A 25460-nucleotide genomic window follows, 5' to 3' on the forward strand; every position below is an offset into this window, starting at 1 on the left:
AGATGTGAGCAGCCTGAGGAGCTACTGGACCCCAACCATCTCTGATGGGGAAAAGTGGAGCAAATTCCTGTCCTGCAATCCAGGCAACGGCAGCAGAGCTGGTGAGAGCATCTCCAGGCTGATCACTACAAGGTAACTTTAAGTATAAGTGGTGTCAACAGTGTTAAAAGTTGTAAGATATGAGTGTCAAAGCCCTGAGAAGGAGAGCTGAATGAGGACAGAAATGTCAACATAAATAATGCTGCAGAAGTCCTGCTCACCTGGTCTAACATTACCTTCAGTGGAAATGTTTAGTTTGATGTGAATTATAACAAAGCAGGCTGATGAGAGTTTTAATGTTGATTCTTATTGCAAGGAGGCTGATAAGAATCCAGTCCCATTGAAGCGTTACTGACCGAGGGATAGGAGGGAATATATTTTTAGCTGTACATATAAATCATCTTAGAATCCAGGGGTTTCCAAAGTGTGAGTCAGGACCCCTGGGCGGTCGTGAGATGTCTTCCAAAATGTATTTTTAGAAAGTTATCAAAAAATTAGCACATTTGACCCATTATAGTGAAACATATCCAGAAAAACAGTAGCTAACCTTGAATTAAAACCATGAAAATAGAAAGTGTAATGAGTTTTCTTCCTTTCTTTGTTTCCAGATGACTCCTAAGTTTAGTGTTAGTGAACAGTTAATGATCAAAAGCATCAGTAGCAGCAGGTTCATTCATAACAGCACAGGAAACACAGACACATGCTCATATAGGTAGGGTCATTTTCTGCACACCAGCTAAATGAAGACACATTAAATCACTTTGAGGGACAGTGGGGGTCGCAAATCTTTGGCACCTATATTTTGGAGGTCGCGGGCTGAAAAGTTTGGGAACCCTTGTTATAATCAATATTCTAAGTCAGCTTGTTATAACGAGGGATAATGTATAGTGAACGGGTTGTTATGCATATTAGAATCTCTGAGTGACGATTCCACGGTGACGTCCTGCTCACCCTGTTAGGATTCTTATTTGCATTATCACCTGCTCACTGTACATTACTCCCTTCAGAATCTAAGAGCTGTCTGACTGACTCTAATGATATCTGTTTATGTCCACAGATGATTTACACACACTCGCCATTCATACACACACGTCCTGTGAACCCTATAAATAAAGCAATCCAGCATCTGGGCTTTATCACAAAACAGGTTTAATTTAATATCTCTTTATTTTTTAAAATAATTAAACATTTGTATTTCTCCAACCCTTTTTTATCTTTTTTTTCAGTTTTTAAATCATATTACATCTGGGCCGTTCTAAAGCACACATTAATTCTGCGAGGGAGGAGGGGGGAGGTTCACCGTCACACTCCCAACAGGGCAAAGTGGTCTGCTCCGTGCCTTCCCTCTTTACTCCCCCGCCTCCCTCCATCCCTCCCGCCCTCATTCCCTCCCCCCTTTGACCCATGATTCCCTGCCTACCTGCCCTCACCCTCACCCCCCTCCCTCCCTCCCTCCCCAACTAAAAAAAATATATCCAATGGTCAAAAGAAACTTCATCAAAATATTCAAAATGAGATAAAAACCAAGAGAAGAGGGAGGAGTGAGAGACAGAAAAGAAAAGAAAAAAACGACTAAAAGGGGGGGAACACTATCATAAATACCAGGAAGTCTTGTTCCATAATACCTCTTTATATACTGGATACTCCTCTCCACAGTTTCCTAAGCAAAAAACATAGGCTAAATTACTACAAGATACAAGATTATCAGTGTACTGCATTCAATAACAATGTACAGGGTTGTCTTTTCTTTTTGTCACTGTTGTTGTTGTAATACTGTGAAGTCAACGCGGCGCCCCCCGGTGGGCAGAGGGAGGAGGAGTGGAGGTGAGGTGTGGTGCGGTTCGGTGAGGCGGGGCGCTCGTCTTTATCACAACAGGGAGGAAGATATTTGGCGCTCCTCTGAAGACTTTTTTTTTAGTACGTTTGTTTTTCTTTAAGTCCACGTGATGGCTGGAGGGTACCAGTGCCAGACTGATACCAGGGATACCCGGTACGGCAGGTCAGGAGGGGAGGTAGGGGGGTCAAAGGTTAAGAAGAAAAAAAATGAAGGAAGGAAGCAGAAAAAGAATCAGCTGATGAAGATAGTCCATCGTTTTTTTTAGAGAAGAGAGGGGTGTGAGGAAGGCGTTAAGTGTGCTTACGTGCGTTCTGGGTTTATGGCGTCAGGAGGCTACACAGCTAAACGGAAAATGAACTGATGGCTGATGTTTAGATATGAGGTCGTTTAACCACAGTGAACAAGATGCTATGACCCTACATCCAGGTCAGACAGGCAGATATCAGCGGTCAAATCTGTGGTAGAAAATCAAAGCAATCATCTGTGCATTCAATAAACTTACTTATCCCTTACTCTGTCACATCAGCATCATTTCAACATGCAAAAATGTGCAAAACATGTTTATGATTCTGGATTATTTCAGCTGATTTTCTTGTACAATTGAGAGGTTTTTAATTATCACTGATTTGACCAAAGACAGGGAAAGAATCAATCGGCACACGACATTCAAGTATTTCTATATTTTGATCATTGAAGTTTTTGGTTAGCATTTAAGTCCAAGTATTTATAAATGCTGCTCCTCCCTCTCTTTATTGTAGTTTGCAGGGTTAAAGGTGGAATCCTCAACTTTCACACGTTTAAAGGAAGCAGTAAGTGCATGTACTGTTTTACAGTTGGTAATTATATTCCAATAAAAGCTTCCCCATCCAAATATTGCTTTTATTGCAGCGTTAGTTTCTCCTATTTCCTGTATTTTTTACCATATTGTGGCCAGTTTGACTGAGGAAACACTGGGTGGCTTTTATTGTGAAGGACACAGAGGAAATGCAGTGTCACAGAGGTTCTTAAGGTATAAAGAAAGTGAATTTCTGCAATGGGAAGGTGATTTTTGAATAAGTCTTCTCTTTTGAAGATATGAAGGCAGTAGAAGAGCGATACAGACTTGCATGGTTAAGGGCGTGGCTGAGTTAACTGACAGGTAGGCGTGAGTTAGACTCAAGAATCAGCATTTCCAATATGGCGACCACCACTGTTGAGTTTCAGAACGTCTCCTGAGAGATCAATGAGGTGAAGTCACTGAGACTACGGCCATATCTTTCAAACTCAAACTCTTCATGCTGTTTGTTTTTAAACTGTAATGAGGCTCTACTCTCTTTTGATGCAGCATTCATGCACGCAAACATTTGTTTGGTTATGTTTTGCATTTTCAGTTTCAGGGTGGAAACAGAGGAACTAAATTAAGAAGAAGAAATAAGTTTATTGTGCACAAGATTTCATAAATGAAGAAAACAATTGAGCAAAAAAGTTCTACCCCTGAAAAGTGACCTCTAACCCTTCCATGAACACGCATGTAAACACACTTAAAGAAGACATGGCGTCAGTGTACCAAAAAAGTCCCTGTTGTTGTTTTTAAATGTGATTTTGATCTTTTTTTTTCGTCCTGTTTAAAACAGGAAGGAGAACATGTTGACAAGTCGGCAAGGCTAAAGGAGAGGAGAGGAGGAGAGGAGGGGTCCTAGAGGAACCTTCAGGTGCGAGAGGGGGACCCATTTTCAGTTCGGACATCCCACTGGGGGACAGAAATGACGGATGCACCATAAGAGAGGAGCGAGGGAGGGAACAGAAAGATGGAGGCAACGAGAGGGAGAGCAAAGAGGACCAGAAAAATAAAAATTACATACAGGACTGTACTGAAGAAGAAGAGTGGGATGAAGAGTTTAAATCAATCTATCTTCTCTTTTTTTGTTGTTTTTTTGTTTTCAAGAGTTCATTTCATGTCCTACAGTCCAAAAGTTGTTTATTTTTTTGTTTAAATTCCCCTCCCACACAAGTCATTTTCTCATTTTCTATTTTTTTCTTCCTTTTTTTATTATTATTGGTTTGTTTTTCCGTTTGCAATAATATCAGTTTAAGGGAAAAAAAAAAGAAAAAAATAATTATTTACAGTGCTGTTGAAATAATGAAAACAGACGTGATGAATCTACTGTAAAGTAAGTCGCACAAACACAGGAGAAAAAAAAAACAAGAAAAAAAAAAAACAATTAAGAAACCAGCGGGCGCTCCGTGTCGATCCACAGACGATGGCCTGAATCGGGGATTTTCTCAGAGCTCTGAGCAGACATGGCTGATGTGGAAGGGAGGAGCTGGGGTAAGGATGGAGGGGAGGGGGAGTCACAGGGGGAGAGTAAAGGGTGGGGGAGGGGCAGAGGGGAGCGCGGCGCTGTCTTCGTTAAGTTGGGATGATCCCGTCGCTCCTAAGGCCCCGCTTCAGCTCCAAGTCCTCCAGCTTCTTCCAGAGCTCCTCCCGCTCCTTCTCCTTCTTCTTCTCACTGAAACGAAACAACACGGAGGTCCAGGTTTGTATTTAGATCAAATCTCTGACGGCTGCTGTTCCCTCAGAGACGTTTCTGATTTGTTCAGTGATGCAGGGAAAGTCTGCTGATGTTCCTATTGACAAATGTTTGTGCCTGCTGGGGGAACAGATCAGACATTTACTAAACAAATGTGATGATTTTATTCTGACTGAGTCACAAAATCTGAGCTACTCCAGAGGAACAAACAACATCCTTACTTCAAGACAAGTTACTGTTGTCAAGACATGAAATAAAGCCCTTTACATCGCCTGTTCCAGCTGGGACTGCTGCGCCTTGCTGTCAATGTAAATGTCACAGAGGCTCATCGCTGCATATGTGAAGCTTGCACTGTTCATTCTACACCTTACCTCTTGTGCTTTCACACTGGGACACCAATAGTTCCCTGTTATGAGGCTCAATGTAACAATGCAAAGACAGAGTAACAGCAGAGCTTGTTTATGGTGCCGTGGAGGAACCTTCATGTAAGACTTGTTAAAGGCTCTTCAGCCTCAAGCAGCTCTTCGACGCTCTGTACAACATCATGCTCACAATGTAATCAGCATTTTTGTTCAGGGCGTTCTGACTTCTTCCTGACACACAGAGAGGGAGCAAACTGTAGCTGGAGAGTGAAAACAGTGATTTTAAAGCCGTGTTGAAACATCTTTGCTACTCGCGCTTATCTCCTCTCACGTGTTGATTCAGTGAATCCATCTGTGATGAAATATAACACCATCTAAAACAGACCAGCTGAGTCTCTTCATGCTAACAGGCTAACTGTTGTGGTGCTCATAATGATACCTGCCTGTCCGTCTGCTTCTATGGTGTCATCTGTGATGAATGGCATTGGTCTTTGTTTTACTGCCCTCTACTCAGTGCGTAGAATTAACCCGCCAAGCGCCAATGGTGGGTAAAACATTAGTTAGTGGCCGATGGAAAATGTTGTATTGCATGTGAGGTTTTGTTTTTATACTTTCGCCTATTTCTGCCAACTGTCAGGCTATTTTGACCCTTGTTGTGATTTGGTACGTTGGGAATGGCGTGACATCAGCTACTGGAGTTCTATTCATTTCCTTTTCTTGAAGAAGCACGGCAGGAAGAGCGTTTCAAGGAAGATGTGGCGACACATTCCCGGCGTGAAGCCAAAACAAAGAGGCAGGAGACGATCAAGAAGAAGAACAGACAGCTAAACGGAGTTCATTTCATTTAGACTCAATCCCAGTTGATGTTTTTTTATTCTTTTCCCTGTTCCTCTACCCAGGACTTCAGCCCGTGGTCGAAACCAGACAACAATGTGGGCACAGGAACCTTTTAGTTCAGGGTAAAGTAGTTCTGGGGGCTAATGGGGCGAAATGCACCTTTTATCTCACACAACTAATCGCGTACTCAAGCAAGAGCTTGGGTTAGGTTAAGAAAAAGATCATGGAGGCATACTTTAAAAGTAAACACCACAAGCCAATCACAGAATAATGGAGCTACAGTTTTTAGGAAGGACGTAACTTTCCTTAAAAGAAGTTCTGCAGCATCTGATGTTGTAAAAGAAAAGAGAAAACTAAAGCAACGGCTGAAGTCTGTTCTGCAAGTCTCACTTGCATCACATTTCTGGTGCTTGTCAGTAAACTCTCTCTCCTTGTATTCCTGCTGTAACCACAGCTTGTGCTAATACTCGTGCTGAAAGTTGTAAAGTGTGATGATAGTAACGCTGCTGTCTCGTCTGGCAGCTCTCTGAATGATGTGTGAGGAGTATGATCTGTGCTGCAGTGTGGATGGAGAGAGTGTGAGGAGCAGCTTCTTACCGCTGGCGGTCTGACTTGTAAGTGGCTGTAAGTTCATCAAATAAGGTACTGTTCATCTCCATGAAGGCCTTCAGGACGTTGTACACCAGCGCCACGATCGCCCTGTGAGGTGGAAGCAGAGAGAGAGAGAGAGAGTTCACAGGTCACTTCACTGATGACGTCACGTGATGTTTTACAGCTGCTGTAAACTTTTATTGTTGTGGAGTCAATGAGTGCATGAAACGTGGACAACTTAAAGAACAACTTGCTGATTGTTTTATCACTGAATTTAGATTTCAAAGTCTTTCTGTTGAATTTGTTCAAAGCGGTCAGGATAGAAAGTCTACAGTTTTAAGTCACTGGCTCTAAAGCGTGATCTATATCTTCACGTCTTCCTGCTTCCCATAATGTCTCCTCTTTCTTATCTTAAAAGGCACTAACTTTTTCAGACCATGGTGTGTCGTATTTATTTTTGACCTTCTAAGCATCCATACATGGATTGAGTTCTACATGTTTTAGCATTGTACCTGACAAAGCTTGGCCACGCCCTGTTTGTAGCCTCTTTTCAGAATGTACAGATGCCACTAGTGTTCATATCTTAATTTGTGTGTCACAAATGATGCCATTTGAAAATCTGATCTTGAAATGAAGTGTTCAATTTAGGAGTGACCCCAAATAGTGGAATATTGGACGATTCGTTCTAACGAGCCTTAGTCGACTGCCAATCTCATAGTCGAATATTTGCATATGAAACGTGGATCATTCCATTCAAACCATGGGGGTGCTCAATGTCTAATTTTACATTATTTTCCTGTTTCCCTTAAAAATAGTGTCTCATATATCCTATTTTGATATAAACATAGACTTATTTAATGTAACTCTGAGAACAGCTCTTGAAGTGTTAAATCTCCTTAAAGTGGTAATTAAATCTCCCCTGGTAATTAAAGGTGGACTCTCCCATTTAACAGGACCTGTGGAGCAGACGTACCTCAGCTGGTCTTTAAATCTTTCTACATTCATGGCAGCTCAAAATGTCAGGAAATAAAACTTCAGTTGATTCTAAAAACTAGTGATGAAGATGAGGAGCAGCTTCATGAAGAGGACTGTGAGATCAAGGATTACCGGACCACACAAAAACTGTACGGGGCCAAAAGAACGAGGAGGGATACCCAAAGCTGTCTGAAGCCTCAAAAACAATCCACAGCATCCCATCCACCTCCACACCATCAGAGAGGATATTCTCAAAGACAGGATTTACAGTCAACAAAGACAGGAGCGCACTTCTGCCCGTACACACAATGGTTTTCCTCACGTACAGTTTGAAAAGACTTAAGCGGACAAAGACGTGATGAAAGACTGTTTTAAAAGGTTCTGTTAAGAGATTTAAAAACCCTTTAGCTGGTTCAGGTTTGATTTTGAACATTATACAAATGTTTAACCCTAAGTTGGACAAACTACCCTCCACAGTGCTGCTCTCCTCTGTGTGAACACTGTTTAAATATCTCCTGATTCCTTATTCTATAGTGGAGCGTTGTTCCATGTTTAACTGATGTTGGTCTTATTTGAGTTTTCTCTTCTTCATCACCTCGTTGTTTTTGTGATATAGATTTAAATAATCTAAGTTTATACTTATAATATTCTGTTGTCCCTTTTACTTTAAGCTCTGAGTCTCTTAATTGTAAAGGGTTATGTGTAATATTGTCATGTGGTCACCATCATGCAGACTTTGGGTCAATAAGGAAAAACAACAAACATTCCACTATTCGTCGACTATGGGCAAAATCTGACGAATCAGATTCGACTAAGCAAATCCTTAGTCTGACTCACCCCTAGTAAAATTTGACTACTAGCTTTAAAATCTTTGACAATAATAAAGCTGGAGATTATTTTCATGATCTTTGTTTAACCTCCTGACATGCTGGCAGAGTCGCTCTTTAATCAGACTTCAAAAAATAATCAGTTAATGTTTGAACTCACAGAGCCCCTCCCCTTTTTCTTAGAGCATATAATGAACATGTAAATCATCCTAGACATTCAAATGAATGTAAAACTCTTGACTGTTGCACTTAGTCCAACTAAACTGACTAACTTTCAGCTTCTTCAGTGATTTTTAAAAGTGTCATGTGTTGAATTAAAGAACAACAAAAGTCCTTTCTGGGTCACTCACGGGTTCCAGTGCTCTTTGGAGATCCTGTAGAGGCTGGCGAACATGATGGGCAGGATGACGCTGGAGTTCTCCTCGATCAGACTCATGATATACTCGTTGTTCCAGTAGTACAGAGCTCGCTCTGCGACCTGAAATGAAGGCGACGAAATGTCAATACAAACATGTCTGTGAGCCTCTATAGATCATCATGAGGTAACAGGGGAAAGTCAAGACCTGATTTTGTTGTTTTTTAGCTAATTTAATGCACTTAAACCTCCAAATAGTGTTTAAACTTAAGTTTTAGCTTTAAGAATTTGTTCTTGGACTTAAATGCGTTTCAAACTAAAAAATAAATTCTGCAAACACTTCATTTAACAATGTTGGATTCCCTGTTAACTGATCCACAGGTAACAGCTTTGTGTACATTTGTTTGCGAGCACAAAGCCAAAGCTCCAGGTGACTGGAGCCAGGCGTGTGATTGGAAGCAAATAAGTCTCTGACCTTGGAGTGTTTGAAAGTTCTGCACCCTTTGTTTGAGTTTTAACTGCTTTGTTATTAATTTCAATTTAACAGAACATTGTTTGCTTGCATGATTGAAATCTTTTGCACCATAAACCCTGAAAAAAGCATCACCATATCCAAAGTGGACATTGTTTTGCCTCACCCCAACACAGACCTTAAACTAGCTATGCATGTCTCCCCTCAAGGACTAATTAAAGACAATATTAGGTTTGTTGAATAAGTCTCTATAGATATTATTGTTTGTGTATATTGTGTTGTAAAAGTGGAATCACACAGTCACACCGTCACTGACCTGGAAGTGTGGGCTGGAGACGCATCTAGAGATCTGTTTGAAGAGCGGCTCCTGGATCTTGACGAACTGTGTTGGTTCGATGACGTCCAGGATTTCCTCCAGCTCCCCTAGAAACATCACCTAAACCACAGCACAGGAGGAAGGTGTTACAACAAACACACACACACACACAGATACACACAAACACAAACAATGAAGAAGAATCCTCACCTCTTTTTGACTGCAGGTTTTTGGCCAGAACTTCAGTAAGCCTCTGATGACCTGAGGAGGAAGAAGAGAGGGAGTTCATACGGAGGTTGGCTTTTGTTGTTTTTTTTCCATTTATAACAGTTGTTGTCAGTTCCTCTATCAGAGCAACAGAAAGTCCTCTCATTCACTTCTTCTGCATCAAATTCTACCCTTCATGTCATGAAATTCCTTCCCTCGCCTGAGTGAGGCGCTGTCTGCACCATGTATGATTAACAAAGCTCTCAGTGATCAGGAGTGAGCACAGTGTTGCAGAAAAAGTGGGATACACAGCAGCACTGGTTCGTGGTGCACAAAAATGACTCCAGAGAAACGTATTGTTGCAATAGTTTCCCAATGACTGTGTTCAACTTCCAAAAAGTCTGGAGCTGATCAAAATGCTGTGTGTATTGGGGCTGTAACACCACAGCAAGGTCTGTGTAAACAGGTCATGCAATGGTCAAGCTGCAACAAGATATCATCGCTGCAATGTTTGGAGCAAAAACAAGATTTCACAAACTTTGATTTCCATCATGTAAAGCTTTCTTTCTGCAAATTCGTGAAGACTACAAAGCTGCAGCAGCTCCACCGGAGCAGCTTCAAGAGGTGAGAGTAGAGTTTCATTCTGCAGAACATCTTATACTGTGACAGATATTTAAGTGCATGGAGTAAAATCCTGGAGCTCGCCACCTGATCACTTCAAACTTTCTGCAAAGTTCAACACTTGAAGAGAGCGACCAAATCCTGGTTAATTTAGCAAACAAAGTTGTACTCATGTCTGAGTGTCACTGCTGCATGTATTTTCTACTTACAGTATCTTGCTGTTCCAGTTTACCTTTTTAAACTACTGTTTTAACCCTTTGTTCACACAAAAAGCCCCTCGAGGGACGGTGTTACAAATAAGCATTGTAAATAAACAAACACTCTCATTACATCAGATGTCTGTTTTCAGTTTGTCTATGCATGCTGTATCTGTTGCTAACAAATCAACTTTAATTAAAGTATTATTGAGTAATAACTGTCATGAACACTTGACCACATGTGCTTGATTTCTGCTCGTGTTGTTAGATCAGTTGATACTTACTGGTTCTGTTAATGTTGGGTCTTTCTCTAGGAACTGTACAATGCAATACGCCAACTGCAGGGGGAGAGAAGAGACCACGTGTTAGCCTGCTAGCATAGCTTACAATAGCAACTCAAACAAACATCAACATGCTTCATTAAAAAAAAAGAACAATGTAAAAATCATTCAACCCTCCAGGAGAACTTTTCTCAGTATGATGCATCTGATGTTCTGCATTCCTTATACCAGCTCCTCACATGATGCAGTACTAACTGACCAATCAGAAATGATTACTTTCCTGTTAAGTTGCCTTCCCCACTATTAACCCTTTACCTGTCCTTATTCTCAGTGCCTCAAGAACTGACCCCAAAATCTGCTTCCTCCCCTATTGGGGACACAGCTTCTGTCTCCACTTAACTGGCCTTAAGTCTGCAAAGTGTCCCTGTAAGTAGGCTAAGTCAGACTCAGTGACACACAAACAGAACTGCAAGACGGAAACAGTCTGAAGGTTTGGGGTTAAACGTTTCTATCGATGATCACAGAAACTCTTTAAATTCAGAAGTATTAAAGAAATAAAACGGATGTTTTTAGCTCAGCAGTTTGAGTTTTAGGGGTATTTTTTATTTCAGAGGAAAGACTACACCTTTTACTAAGTAGATCTCAACACACACAAACACTCTTCTGTTACCTGTGCGTGGAAGAGGGACAGACTCCTGACAGTGTGGAGGGGGATCAACACTTTGACCAGAAACTGTTTATGCTCCGCTTTTAGTGGCAGAGCGAAACCATTGATTATACTGGGAAGGAAATACAGAGAGAGAGGGAGAGAGAGAGAGAGAGAGAGAGAGAGAGAAGAGGGGAGAAAATATAAACATAAATTAAACATGACCACATGAAAGAAGATCATTGTGCATCCTTGAAAGCAAGTGGAAGATCAATGAGCAGCTGACAAAAAGATGAGTGTTTCTATGAGCGACGGAGCCCGGGGGAGAAAATAAAGAGGTGGAACTGATGGAGGAGATCTGCTCTAACCTTCAGGCCTGGAGAGAGCCCACGGGGTGTTTCTTTAAAGCCCCTCAATAAACTACAGCCCTGCAGTGTTTAGATTGTAATTCACTGGGAGTCTATTTTTAAAGCTTTAAAGGGAAAAGTGTAGAAATCAGTTAAGCTGTGAGATAAATTTTAATATCTCACAATGGTGTATAGACGTGAGACTGATGATCTGAACAGGTGTTACATAAGCTCAGTCTGCCTACATGTTATATTTGGAATTAAAAAAATGGCACCTAATTGGCTTTAAAAGAATAAGGGGAGTTGCATTTTAGTCATATGTATTTGTTTATTGTTACTTTTATCAGCAAAAACTGTGATTAAACAAACTACTCAGGTCCTTACATGAAGCTGTTCACCTGTCTGTGAGTGCTAACTCTTCTTTAATGGAGTAAATAAAACAAAAAGGCTGCTGGGAAATTACTTTTTCTCGTCTTAAATTCAAATCCGACTCCCAGCAACTACTACCTCTCAACCTGACATCTCTACCGCTGCAATCCTCCAGCGTTTGTCACTTTCTGATCAATCTTTTTTTAAGGGTCTCAGATCTCCATTAAAAAAATATCCTGATCTTGACGACATGAAATGTTAAAACTTCCTTATTTAGAAGAAGTAGATGTCATGATTGAGCTCAGGTCTGTGGGTGCAGAGTGTGAGTGTGTGTCCCAGTGTCTGAGGCCTCCAGCATACCTCCCGAGGATCTCCAGCAACTCAGCCACCCCGTTGAAGTGCTCCGTCTCATAAACAAAACTGCAGAGAGGGAAGAAAGGAGGGAGGGAGGGAGGGAGGGAGGGAGGGAGGGAGGGAGGGAGGGAGGGAGGGAGGTGGAGAGAAGAGGAGACAAAAGACAGGAGACCAAAATGAGACTGAGGCAGAGAAAAGTTAAACAAGTAAAACTGATGAGCGAAGAGGAAACTCTGAAACACGAAGGAGCAGCTGCTGAGTTTAAAGAAGGGGACAAAATTTTACAGCCGGTTGTGATCTGATGCTCAGGCAGCTGAAAACATGGTGGCTTACTCTGAGAAATCTGCACCACCAACAGCTTTAAAATTCCCTCCTTGTACTTGGATTGCACCTTCTTAAACTGTATTTAAATAGTGAGTTAATATACGTGGGAGGTTTTCTGTAAATCAAGTCGGTTAGCTTGTTCAGGGACGTTTCTAACAGAAGCCGATTTGATAAAAGTGATCATGGTAGCTGAAATTCAATACAAACTTTAGAGATGTTGTGTTAATAGAAACGTAGGATATTTCAGGCTCTGTCTCACTCACCGTAGAAAAATATTATTGATCTGTTTTCGTATAAAAGCCCTCAGCCCCAGGAATTTGCCGTAGATTCTATGCAAGACTGTCTTCAGGTAGTCTCTCTCCCGAGGGTCCTCGCTGTCAAACAAGTCCAAGAGCTGTACCAAGGAGAGAGGGAGGGACAGAAAGAAGGGGAATCAGAACAAAATGAAAATAAAAGACGACAGAAATGAGGAGGAAAATCTGAAGTTCAACTGATCACAGGAGGGATTTGCAGCCGACCTCTGACCTGCGATCGGACTCAGTGACTCACCTGTAGGACAAACTTCTGGTCTATGTACTTTTTGGCAATGCTGGGCTGGAATTCCTGACTCTCCAAGAACCGGATGAAGAACTCGTATACCAACTGGAGAAAGAAGGAGAAGAAGAAGAGACGCGGAGAGGAGAGAGGTGAAGATGTCAATGTTCAGCAAAAGAGTTAAACACTCAACTTCTGTGATCAGCTCAGTGATGTGCAGGAAGATTAGCTGCAGTTGTGTGTGCTAAGTTTTAAGCTAACTTGGTTATAGAAAGCCTAGGATCTCTGGACACAAACTAGAGACAAACGTCCGACTGGACGACAAGCTGATTTAAAGTTACAAGACAATCCCGACTTCTCGCTTAGCAGTGCGAGCCCTTAAACTAACCCCACAAACACTGGGTCTGGAGCAGATTCAAGGGAGCTGTCACAGAGGGTCAAAGGTCACAAAGGTTCAGCGTAAGGTGGGTTTTATCTAAGGAATGAAACAGGTTTGGATTGGCCAGGATGTGGGAGAATAAAAGGAGTTCTGGTGAGGGGTAAAAATAGTTTGGAAAAAATGGGCAAAAGAGACGAAACAAAAAGAAAAAAGGTTTTACCAGGAAGCTTCTCCTTGAGATTTGCATCTCATTTCTAAAGGAGTCCTGGGCAGCAGGCACACAGAGAAGGAGGAGGGGAGGTGAGAGACAAGAGAGCCTGGCTCTAGACATCGACCCAAAACTAAACCCACCCGACCAGCAGACACAGAACACATCTGTGGAACCGATGATACTGAAGACCCATTAATGGTCCAACCTTTAAAGTGGGCTCTCTTTCAGGGATGCCTCTCCTCTCAAATGTGTCTGATTGGTTTGTTCTGTACCCACATAGAAATCTAGTAGAAGTGAGCCAAAATTCCTGACAGGTAACATTTTCAGTGTCATTTATCCTTCTTCTATGCCTCAGTATTTCTAACAATGAGCTCAGAGCATGCTCAGCAGGATTACACATTTCATTTACCCAGATCTTCTTAACTAGAGCACCTTCTGTCTGCACTAGGGTGGATAAAACTGAAGTTATACTGTTCTCACATATCAGAAGACATGCTTGCTGATATCATCTGATAACTGATTGGCACAGAAACATCTGAGGTCTGCCTGAGTAAAGCTCTAGTTTCTGCTATCTATCCATCATCAGGTTGGTACCACCCCAAAGACAGAGCACAACAGAGGAAATGTGTTATGCATTTTGATTGGTCAAAATTAAAAACTCTTAAAGTAAGGTTCTACAGTTTGGTGCCGCGAAACGTCCACAGCCTGAACGCTGTGTCATCATTAGGGAGATCTTCCAGCCTGTGTCATCGCAGCAGCTTAACAACATGTTCACATCTCTGTTATTGTATTCAAATGAAAAGCTGAACGTATTAACTGCTAAATACATATATATGCATACAGACTTTCTGCTGTGTTGTCTTACCTGTAAGTGTGGCCAGGAGGCCTCGAGCGTGGGCTCGTCTTCCTCAGGGTCAAACTCGTTACTGTCACTGGGCGGAAGGGTCCGGAATATGTTGTGAGACACCTGCAGCAGCACAAAGAGGACACTTTAAACAGCTGACTGGGGACTAGTGCATTACCTGGGATGCAACAAGGTGATGAAGAAGAAACAGCACCCAAATTCTAAAAAGATTAGACATTTTATCTTGTTTAAACACCAACGGTTAATATGTTTACTAATTCATATATAACCCTCTAGGATCACGATGTACAATTTTCTGTGTCTTCCCTATTATAACTAAACATTCCAGGGACTTAAATCTAGCCAACCACACGACTGTGATTACATTTTATTCTCCAAAGTGATGCAGGAAACTGTAAGTAACTGAGTTTTGTTTAAGCTCGTATCACTCTGATGCTGCTGTGCTCAACCTTCCCTGCTCTTTGGCAGGCTCTGAGGTTTCCTCTGTGATACTCAGAGTTACATCAGCACCTCACGTGAGCCTGAGTGCACATCAGGGGCACGAGACAGCGAGGGAGAAAATGGGACAGGAGAGGAGCACTGGTTGGAGTGTGATCTGTCTGTGCTATGCTGTTTATTTTCTAAGGCCATACTGCGTCAGTTAGTCAATGTTTAAAATGAAACACTCTCATTTAATCTAAACCCTAAAGTCTGTCATTTGCTGCTTATTGATGGATGAGAAGATACAGACTTGACACTGTGGGTAAACAGTTTGGAATAACCTAACAACATAAGAGGTTAATGATCGACCAATATTGATTTTTCATTGGCCGATGACTGTAATTAGGGAGCTGGTCGGCTGATATTAAATGACAATACCACATTATTACTGTTGTTGTTGTTTTGCATTTGATAAAACACAACTATCTCATAATAACATCCTTTATTCCATGCACATTACAATCTAATAAATGTGGTCATGGTAGCCAGTAACATGTATAGATTGATTGTTTTTTAGTTTTTTTGTTTTGGGGCTTTTATACCTTTTATTTTATAGAGGAGAGGACACTGGATAGTGCAGGAAACTGGGAGAGAATGGGGGAATGACATGCGGGAAAGAGGCCGCCGGCAGGATTCGAACCCGGGTCGACCCCTACATGGGCACGCAACTTAACCATTAGACTAAGTCTGTGACCGTATGGATTGATTTTTAGATGGATTTGAACAAAAATCATAATAGATTTCAGAACATGACTGATATATATGACAGAAGTTATATCAAACTGCATTATTACATACATGTATATTTAACACCAGCCAGTCGCTGATTCAGATTTTATATGCTGCCATTTAAGAATAGTGTTGTCACAAAGGTGTCTATATTGTTTGTAAAATTTGTTTGTAAGTCAGTTTGTGTTGTGTCCTGCTAACTGTCTGGTACATCCTGTAACTTTAAATCTTGTTTTTTGTTTTATGTAAGTACCTGCCTTAGGACTATGGATGAAATGTAGCTATCATGCTAATTCAGGCATATCTACATTGAGGCACACTGTTAAAAGTGTCAATTAATGTGCATTGTTCTAATCAAATAAATTCAGATTCAATTCAACTTAAGGGGTCACTCACATAGCTCTACAGCAGCCAGGCTGATGAGACATCGGAAACTACAGTTTTTAGTAAACAACCAAATTGTCTTTTTTCACAAATAAAGTATGTGAGGGACCAACACAGTCACAGTACCCGGCAGGCTGTTCAGGGTCATTTAGTTAAGAAGAGAACTGATGCGGTGAGCAGATCTGTTATGTATAGAGCCATCACACTGTGGAATCATTTACCAGTCACTATAATTGAAGCCCCCAGTAAAGCCAGTTTTAAAAGACTCTTAAAGGAACACCTTAATCAGAACTCTAACATTAATGAATTTTAATGAATTTTAGTAAACATACTGTTTTGTTTTTTGATTCATTTTATTGCACGTTTGAAGCATTTTCCATTTTTCTATTTTATGTTTGTAGCATGTTTCTGGTTTTGTATTTCATGTTTGTAGCATTTTTCAGTTTTTGTATTTTATTTCTATATAGCATTCACAGTTTTTCTTTGTAATGTTTGTTGAATTTTTAGTTTTGTATTTTATGTATATTTTGTATGTTATGTTTGTTTTATGTAGACCCCAGGAAGCGTAGCTGCTGCGTTAGTGGCAGCTAATGGGGATCTGAATAAAGAAAGAAAGAAAGAAAGAAAGACTGCCTGCAGTGTCTGCAGACAGTTTAGTTTATTTCTTTAATCGGCCTTGATAGCGTTGGTATCAGCCGAAGTTGATTAATTAACTGATAGATCGATCTATCTCAAGAGATTCTGTTTCATAATTTGAAATCAAGGTAACTGTTTCTTTAAAATCTATGGTTGTATATGAAGAGTAATTAAAGATGGCCGCATTAAAGGTGACATATCACGCTTTTTTCATCGATATATATATTGGTCTAAGAGGTCCCCAAAACATGTCTTTAAAGTTTATGCTCAAAAAAACACTTTGAAATCAGATTTTGGTCTGCCTGAAAAACCCTCTTCTTCAGCCCTGCTCAGAACACTCTGTTTTCTCTCTGACCACGCCCCCTCAGGAAGTGGATGTGCCTCGGCTGTCCAGCACGTTGATCTAATGTTTACATGTTGGCTGAATATACACGGCTGCTCAGAGATCACGTTACTTCAACCCTCCTGCAGCAGAACCTTTCTGAAGGATTGGTCACAGATTTAGTGTTTCTTGTTGTTTTATTTATCAGCATGTCGACGTGTGTCTTGGTACACAGCTACGAACATGTAGCTATGTGGCTATGCTAACTAGTGCTAGCACTTATCCATGATAAATAAAAATTATCCACTAGATCTTCAAATCTGCAGACGTGGGGAGTAAAACCGACCTCTGCCAGAAAGGCAGCAGGACCTTTCTGAAGGATTGGTCACAGATTTAGTGTTTCTTGTTGTTTTATTTGTCAGTATGTCGACGTGTGTCTTGGTACACAGCTACAGCTACGACATGTAGCTATGTAGCTATGCTAACTAGTGCTAGCACTTTTCCATGATAAATAAAAATCATCCACTAGATCTTCAAATCTGCAGACGTGGGGAGTAAAACCGACCTTTGTGTTTATTGAGACAGCCTACAACTAGCATGCCTCCCTCCTAAGCTCCTTGTTAGCACACATGTGTGCAGGGAATGAAAAACGGAGGAGGGGTTGAGTTGTATTTTATACAGTCTATGGGCTGAACAAGCTCCGAGCTCTGACTCTGTGACAGACCGGATATTGTTGTGACGTAACAAAAACACTGAAGTCTGAAACGGCTCGTTTCACACACATTTACAGAAAGGTGGAGAAATCAGAACAGGGGCAGAATGGATTTTTTTCATTCTCGGGGGGTTTGTAGACATGCCAGGGAAACATATTTCAGGTAGAGAACCATTAAAAAGTCCATTTTGCATGATATGTCACCTTTAAAGCAGGGGTTACTAATGTAAGGGTAAGGATCCTTTAAGTGGATCAAATCTGTCAGACTGGAACATATTGGACCATAATCTCCAATTAGTTATGAAATAATAGTTTTGCCTGAGAATGAGGACTCTGTGATGAAAAGTTGCAAAGAGACACCGTCTTTAAAAAGGTTGAAAAACACTGAATTCAAGAATAATGTCTTTGTCTGAAACACTATCTGGATATAAAGATACACATAACCTAGCCTGACTGAGGCTGTCATTTCAATCCAATGTATCTTCTGCTGATTTTTTGTTGTGGGAGTTAAATGTGTGCGTTCCACCTCCTCACCATTTTGACGACCTCGGGGTAGGCCTGCTCTGTCAGGTAGCCCCGGCTGACGGTCACGTAGTCCACCAGCTCGTTGAGCGTGGAGCGCTTGTACTCCTTCATCTTGAGGTCTGACAGCGTGTCCATGAAGTCAAAGACAGTACAGCACTGCTGCAGCTTCTTCAGGAACAGCTCCGGCTGCTCCGGCGCTGGCACTTCTGTACGCATCAACCAGACACACACACACACAAAAACACACACACACACACACACACACAAAGGGGAAGAGGAAGAAGACGATGAAGGTTAGTTCATTAAACTGGTGCAGTAATAAATGTGAACCACGCAGACTCTTCTGACTCAGACAGAGGTCAGAGAGCTGAAGACAAAGAATACATGACAGACTCAGATCCGACTCCCAGCAACTACAGTGGAAATAAGAAACAAGGGTGTCCTGGTGTCACAGTGGGACTCTATAACTGAGTATCAGAACCTCTGATTGGCTGATTCCTGCATTTGTTTCTCTTGTTCATACCCTCATCATTTATGGGTCAGATGTTTTGATTTGTTGGCTTTTCTGACAGAGAGAACAATCTACAGATTAATTGATTATGAAAATAATCCCGCACCAGTTATACAAATATTTACTGATAATTCCATCCTGGATTTTACTGATCCGCTCTTTTGACATAATCTACAGTTCAATCAATCATCCTTCCATCAGCTGTAATCGCTTGTCCTTTGTACGCTCTCAGGGAGGCTTGAGCCAAGCAAACATTGGACGAGAGGAGGAGTGAACCCTGAACAAGGCCACGCTCAATCGCAGAATGGAGATTCAAGATTTAAACCGTATTGTGATTGAAAATATAACAGAGAAACATCTGTAGGAGGGTAGCAGGGTAGGAATAAAATAAAAACTGTGTGAACAAACGAATAAATAATTGAGGGATGGTGTAGAGTGAGCAGGTGGAGGGTAAGGGTGAGAGTGTGGTTATGCAAACAGAATGCCAACAAGGTGAGACAAAACCAAGATGCTGTCTCTCTTTCACTCAGCTTCTTGTGTTTTAACATCCCTCACTAGTTTCAGGTAGGGATGGGTACCGAATTCGGTACTTTTATAGATACCGACCGAATTCCGTTGGTACTACCGAGTACCGACTCACGTAAAATCAAACGGTACCATGTTTCGGTACCTGAACGCATCCCTGTGACTGTGAGGAAGTGGAAGAGTAGGTGATTTTCCATAATTTCGCCCTGTAATAAAGTCAGAGACTGACCGTGTGGATGTCTCTACTCTCTGCTCTCTGCATCTGCTGCAGAAGGATTAAGTTTATTTTCTACAGTCTATGGTTGAGACTGACCCTCTCGCTCTGACAACCTGCCCTGTTAAGAAGTTAACAAGTAAGTTGTGTGTCCTGTTATTATAAAGAGACAGAGAACTGACTTTTCCCCGTCCGCAGACATTCACGTGTGTTCATTGATAAACTCCATAAAGAGCAATTAGACACCACGAGCACGTGTCAGCTAATATATCTAATCACCTATATAATCCTGTTTCTGTTCATTTCATGTTAAATTAAATAAATATGTTAAATTAAACAAATTTGAGATTTTTTTTTTTATTATTAATATTTATGACCACATAAAAACACACAAGTACTGAAAATTGGTACCGTTGAGTACCGGTACCGATTCCCAGGTACAGGGTATCGGTAGCATATCGGTTCAAATGTGAAAGGTACCCATCCCTAGTTTCAGCCCAGTTCTCCTCCTCTCTTCTTCTTTTCTCTGCCTTTGACTGGTCAGCAATTAACCTTAACTTACACTTAAAGTTTGTGCCCTTTAAATAAATTGAGAGCAATATTAAAAACATCCCCCATGTTTTTTAGCCAATGATATCAGAAACTACAGTTTTTGCCACAGTGTCAACAGGAAGAGGGGAAGTTAAAAACTATGTGCTGGACTAATTACTGCTGCTATACTTTTTCGACCAATCAGAATCAAGTATTTGAAAGTCGGGTTTTAAGACAAAAAAAAACATGGAGGAGATGCAAGCTAAGATAGCTATTTTGAATAAAATAGATTTTTTTTAAGTTGAAATTCAATTCTTAAAAGTGTAATAAAAATGAGGGGGAAAAGTAGGTATAAAAATAAACTAAAGGGGATAAAGGGAAATAATGGAGGACAAACGAGAGACCAAAAGGGGCGTGAGAAAGACATTCACAGTCCTTTAAGTTTTATTGTGATGCTAAAACTTTGGGATGAAGAAACTTGTAATCTAGTTAAAAGAAGGAAGTGTGTGAAAGAGAGGGAAGGATGAGGGACTTTTCTTTTGTTTTAGAGCCAATAATAAGTTTCTTTTGATAAAGCTTCAAGTATTTTTTATGAATAAAGTAGTAATTTAACATTTTCACTTGACTCTCCGTTCACTTCATCACTATACTGACTCCAGGACTAAAGAAACGTCTGGAATCCAAACTTCCAGCAGCAACAAGGTGTGTCTGTTTGGCATAAATAGAAGATGTGCTGGGTGATAAGCACAGGGAGGAAGAATCAAAAGAGCCAAAGAACAATTATAAAACCAGCGTTACAGCTTCCAAAAATGTTTGTCACTCAAAATAAAAAGTCACTCTGCTGCTCTGCATCACTTTCACTTCTTCGTCTTTTCTACACACTCTGTCAGTGACGAGTGACGAAGTGCAGCAGCCTCATTATCCGGCGCCGAGCGTTTCCAATGGGAGCGGCAGAGGCTGAGCTGTCACAAGCCATACGGATGCACAATAAGAAACAAGTCGGCAGGTGTCTTCATTCTGATCCCTCAGTGGCAGACGTGTCGGAGGGTCGCGCAGAGTTCAGACCTGCAGGGGGACGCACGCCACTCTTTTTTTTTTTATGCCCCTGATCGCCAGAGCTGATGTTCCCGTCCCAGCAGGACCGGGCCATTGTTATGTAAGAGATAAGCTGCTCCCAAGGCACACCAATAGAAGTGGATATGCGTATGTGTGTGTGTGTGTGTGTGGACGTGCATATTTGTGTGTTTGTTTAGACATTAAACTTCAAAGTGCTCACTTGAGGTTTTTGTATTCTGTTGCATCTTTCATCGAGTCACAAACGGCATATCAATGAGAGACAAAGTTCTGGAGTGACAATGAAACGACTTCTTCACCTCACAACAACACGCGCCTGCTGGGGATGAGTCATCAATTACATGACTGACATAATCTCAGGCTGTCAGAGGCTAGGATTCTTAAAAACTCATCTTTTTTAAACATTTTTTTTTTACCAGGACAAGTGTTTACAGAAAATAGTAAACTAAGCCCTGCGATTGGCTACCAACCTGTTCAGGGTGTATCCTTGCCCAGTGACAGCAGAGGATTGCTTCCCTGCTACCCTTAAATATAGGGATGTAACCAGGGTCTGCCACTGTGGCAGGCAAGTCATTTGTTTTGTCTGCCACTCAGATTTTCTATCTGTCACTTTTAAAATATATGCGCTAATTGAAAGAAAACAATATTTAGACATAATTTAGTTGCTTGTGTGTCTTGAATGATTTGTGGTCTTTTATGGCATTCAACTTTATATTTTATGTCCCACAAACAAAAGAACCTTCTCCTCTGTCCATCTGTAATGTTAACTCCTTACAGACTCAGCAGCATTAGTCCAATCAGTGGTTCCAAAACTTTTTCTGCGGGGCCCCCTTTATAATATTAAAAGAACATTTTGCTACTGTGTTTACCTGCCACTTCATTTATATCACACATAGACATAGTTGGCCTAGTTAGCAATGCAGAAATATGTGAATTATTTGTATTAAGCCGTTCTGCGTTTCAGACCCTGGATGTAGGGATGGGTACCTTTCACATTTGAACCGATACGGTACCGATACCCGGTACCTGGGAATCGGTACCGGTACCAAACGGTACCAATTTTCGGTACTTTTGTGTGTTTATTTGGTAATAAATGTTATTTTGTTTAATAATAAAATCAAATTTTTTTAAAATTCATCATATTTATTTTATTTAACATGAAATGAACAGAAACAGGACTATATAGGTGATTAGATATATTAGCGGACACATGCTCGTGGCGTCTAATTGCTCTTTCTGGAGTTTATCAATGAACACACGTGAACGCCTGCAGACGGGGAAAAGTCAGTTCTCCGTCTCTTTATAATAACAGGACATATAACTTACTTGTTGGGCATTCACACACAGAGGAACGGTTCTAAACAGGGCAGGTAGTCGGAGCGAGAGGGTCAGTCTCAACCATAGACTGTAAAAAATAACAACTTAATCCTGCAGCTCTGTCTCACAGTGAGTGCGCGCGCCCGTCAGCTGCAGGCTCCGTTTGGCGTGCTCCTGCGCAGATGCAGAGAGCAGAGAGCAGAGAGCAGAGACGTCCACCTGATCAGTCTCAAACTTTATTACAGGGCAAAGTATGGAAAATCGCCTCCTCTTCCACTCCCTCAAAGTCACAAGGATGCGTTCAGGTACCGAAACATGGTACCGTGTGATTTTACGTGAATCGGTACTCGGTAGTACCGACGGAATTCGGTCGGTACCTATAAAAGTACCGAATTCGGTACCCATCCCTACCTGGATGTAACGATATATCGCAAGACGTTAAAAAATCGATCCAAATAAGGGTGGATTAAAATCGATCCAACATAATTTGAATCGGGATATCATTTTTAAACAGTAGAAGGCGCTATCTGCATTATACTCCGCTTGTTCAACATCATTAAGTCTGTTGCGCTGCTCTCTCGTCACTAGCTGAGTGGAGGTGTTTTAAGTTTAAAGCATGTTTCAGAATCAGCTGACTGCACACAGTGGAGACGCTCAGCTGGGGGCTGCGGCTGAGTGACAGGTCTCCATGAGCGCTATTTCTCTACCGCCGGACTGATTCTAACCCGGGTTACGCTCCCGGCTGACACCTGACCACGTTTAAATGCTTATTTTTCTCAATAAGAATGAAAAAACTGGACACTGTGAGTCTGAAATATGATTCTGTTCAGTTATCCTGTTGCAGTAAATCTTACGTTTTTTAATGATTAAACGTTAATTGATCGTTGACATTTCTAAAGGTCAATCACGGAAAATACTTGAAATTTATACCCCAAATTTAAAGAGATTGCCCTCATTTGTTTAAATATTTAATATATTAATTTGGGAGTCGTTCACTTTCAATTTCTAATTTCCTAATTTCATTCTATGCAAGTCCCGGATAGACAATAAAGGCATTCTATTCTATTCTATTCTAATTTCTCTATAATTGTTTTGAAATTTTCCAACAAAGTATTTTTGTACGGTGATTTTGGTGTTTGTGCAAAATGTGGAAAAAAGTGTGCAGTGGTTTTATTTGAGTTACAACACACCTAAAAAATGAAAAAAGGATGACTTTGTTTACAAAGAAATATCAGAGAAAAAATAGATATCCCAACTGTCCATATCTGAGAACTGAAATAAAATAGATATTTAAATTTGACTTCAATCCAGTTTTCTTGAAAATCGTTAAAGAATCGTGAGTGCATTATATCGTGAACCAAAAATATGGATTTGAATCAAATCGTTGGTTAAGTGTATCCTTACATCCCTATAAAGTATGGATGGAGAACTTTGGTGGTTGTTTTAAATGTTGGTGAAATTTGCAGAACATGAAGAAATAGCATTAATGTTGCATTATTATTATTATGATTTCTCTGAGCTTTGATTGAATTTAGCCGTCAAAGGATTTCATATTAATGTGCTTATAAAACCAGGTTATATCTTGAATCATGACACGTGGATGAGCTAGGTTTCGTTTTTTGACCTTCTCTTTTTGGTGAGCGTTAAAGCCTTGAGCCAGAGAAGGTAATGCTAATTAGCGCTCATCTGATTAACTAAAACGACCTCTGTCACACTTTCAGCCTGATGTTTGAGGTCTTTGATTTTGCAAAGATTGCCTCTGTGGAGGTCTAGAGTGGCTCAATCATGAGTTATGTTTGCTCATGTTTTCAACTCAGCTTTCAGCTCAGGATGAGAGGCCAAATTCTTGAAATCCTCTTCCTGAAGCTCGGACCAATCCGGGAGGTTTCCTGTCCTGGGAAAGGAGCCTCGCCAGACCCCGTCAAGCGCATTTAAAGTGATTATTCCAAACATGTTCTGATCCAAATGTCACTAGTTACTCACGACCTGCTGGCCTCCCGCTTAGTGCCGCTCATTGAGGCTGAATCTAACCAGGCCAGTCAAAAAGACCCTGATTGACTGGCAGGAGTCCTGGTCTCTGCAGGCTCTAATCTCTGCTCTACAAACTTGGTGAGACAGAAGGTTAGAGGCCCACAGATTACCTGAACACGTCTCCAAACTGAAAACACTAAACTCTTGTGACTTTAATCAAAATTCTTCTTTCTAACCGAGTTGTCCGATCACATGCAATCAGGGTTTAAAATAATCTTAAAATCTGTGATCTGTAGACCTCATGGTTAACCAGCCAACAAGATTAAACAAGCGTCTCTCTGATGTGAATGTGATACGATCACTCAGCGCTCCAAATACCCAGAAAGAGAGCTGAGCAGAATATCAAGGTTGCTGCAAAGTCTTCATGTCCTTGAGCAAAAGTCTTCTCTGCTCATCTTTGTCAAGTCGGATCACTCTCAGTGCTCTCAAAAGGGAGCTGTTTTCTGCAAACAAGCTCGGATAAATCCACTGTGCAAACCACACACGCCACACACACCACACACACACACGAGTCGGTGAAGAAAACACAACATTCAGCAGCCAAAGGAACAAATATCCTTTTAAGTGGAGACCGAACTACAGTGAGTGTTGGACTAAACGTTCATCAAGCGGACATAAAAACACCAATACTGCTCCATATCCTGTGTGTAGTTTAACAACTGTCTGCCTTACATTCTCCCAAATGGACTCAAAGTTTACTTAAAGGTGACATATCACGCTTTGTTCATCAAAATATATTGGTCTAAGAGATCCCAAAACATGTCTTTAAAGTTTATGCTCAAAAAAACACTTTGAAATCAGATTTTGGTCTGCCTGAAGAACCCTCTTTTTCAGCCCTGCTCAGAACAGTCTGTTTTCTCTCTGACCACGCCCCCTCAGGAAGTGGATGTGCCTCGGCTGTCCAGCACGTTGATCTAATGTTTACATGTTGGCTGAATATACACGGCTGCTCAGAGACCAAGTTACTTCAACCCTCTGAATCTGATCCAGAATCTGATCCTGACGGAGAGGCG

At 41.1% G+C, this 25460-nt stretch overlaps 1 protein-coding gene across 4 annotated transcripts in view; it reads right to left on the reverse strand.

Moving 5' to 3' along the window:
• Positions 1–3269: 3269 nt before the first annotated feature.
• The window catches only part of ppp2r5eb (protein phosphatase 2, regulatory subunit B', epsilon), a 78045-nt gene continuing 55854 nt past the window's right edge, over positions 3270–25460 (reverse strand). For all 4 annotated transcript variants that reach the window (XM_034674868.1, XM_034674872.1, XM_034674871.1 and 1 more), the window contains exons 3-14: positions 18254–18450; positions 14457–14558; positions 13017–13109; positions 12731–12861; positions 12150–12209; positions 11098–11206; positions 10431–10484; positions 9332–9382; positions 9122–9241; positions 8329–8456; positions 6183–6284; positions 3270–4365 (exon numbers count right to left, since the gene is read on the reverse strand). In XM_034674868.1, coding sequence (XP_034530759.1) covers positions 4266–4365; positions 6183–6284; positions 8329–8456; positions 9122–9241; positions 9332–9382; positions 10431–10484; positions 11098–11206; positions 12150–12209; positions 12731–12861; positions 13017–13109; positions 14457–14558; positions 18254–18450 — 1247 coding nt within the window. In that variant the 3' untranslated portion in view covers positions 3270–4265. The remainder of the gene's footprint in view (positions 4366–6182; positions 6285–8328; positions 8457–9121; positions 9242–9331; positions 9383–10430; positions 10485–11097; positions 11207–12149; positions 12210–12730; positions 12862–13016; positions 13110–14456; positions 14559–18253; positions 18451–25460) is intronic.

The sequence above is a fragment of the Notolabrus celidotus genome, chromosome 22 (assembly GCF_009762535.1).
Source record: "Notolabrus celidotus isolate fNotCel1 chromosome 22, fNotCel1.pri, whole genome shotgun sequence".
NCBI lineage: Eukaryota > Metazoa > Chordata > Actinopteri > Labriformes > Labridae > Notolabrus > Notolabrus celidotus.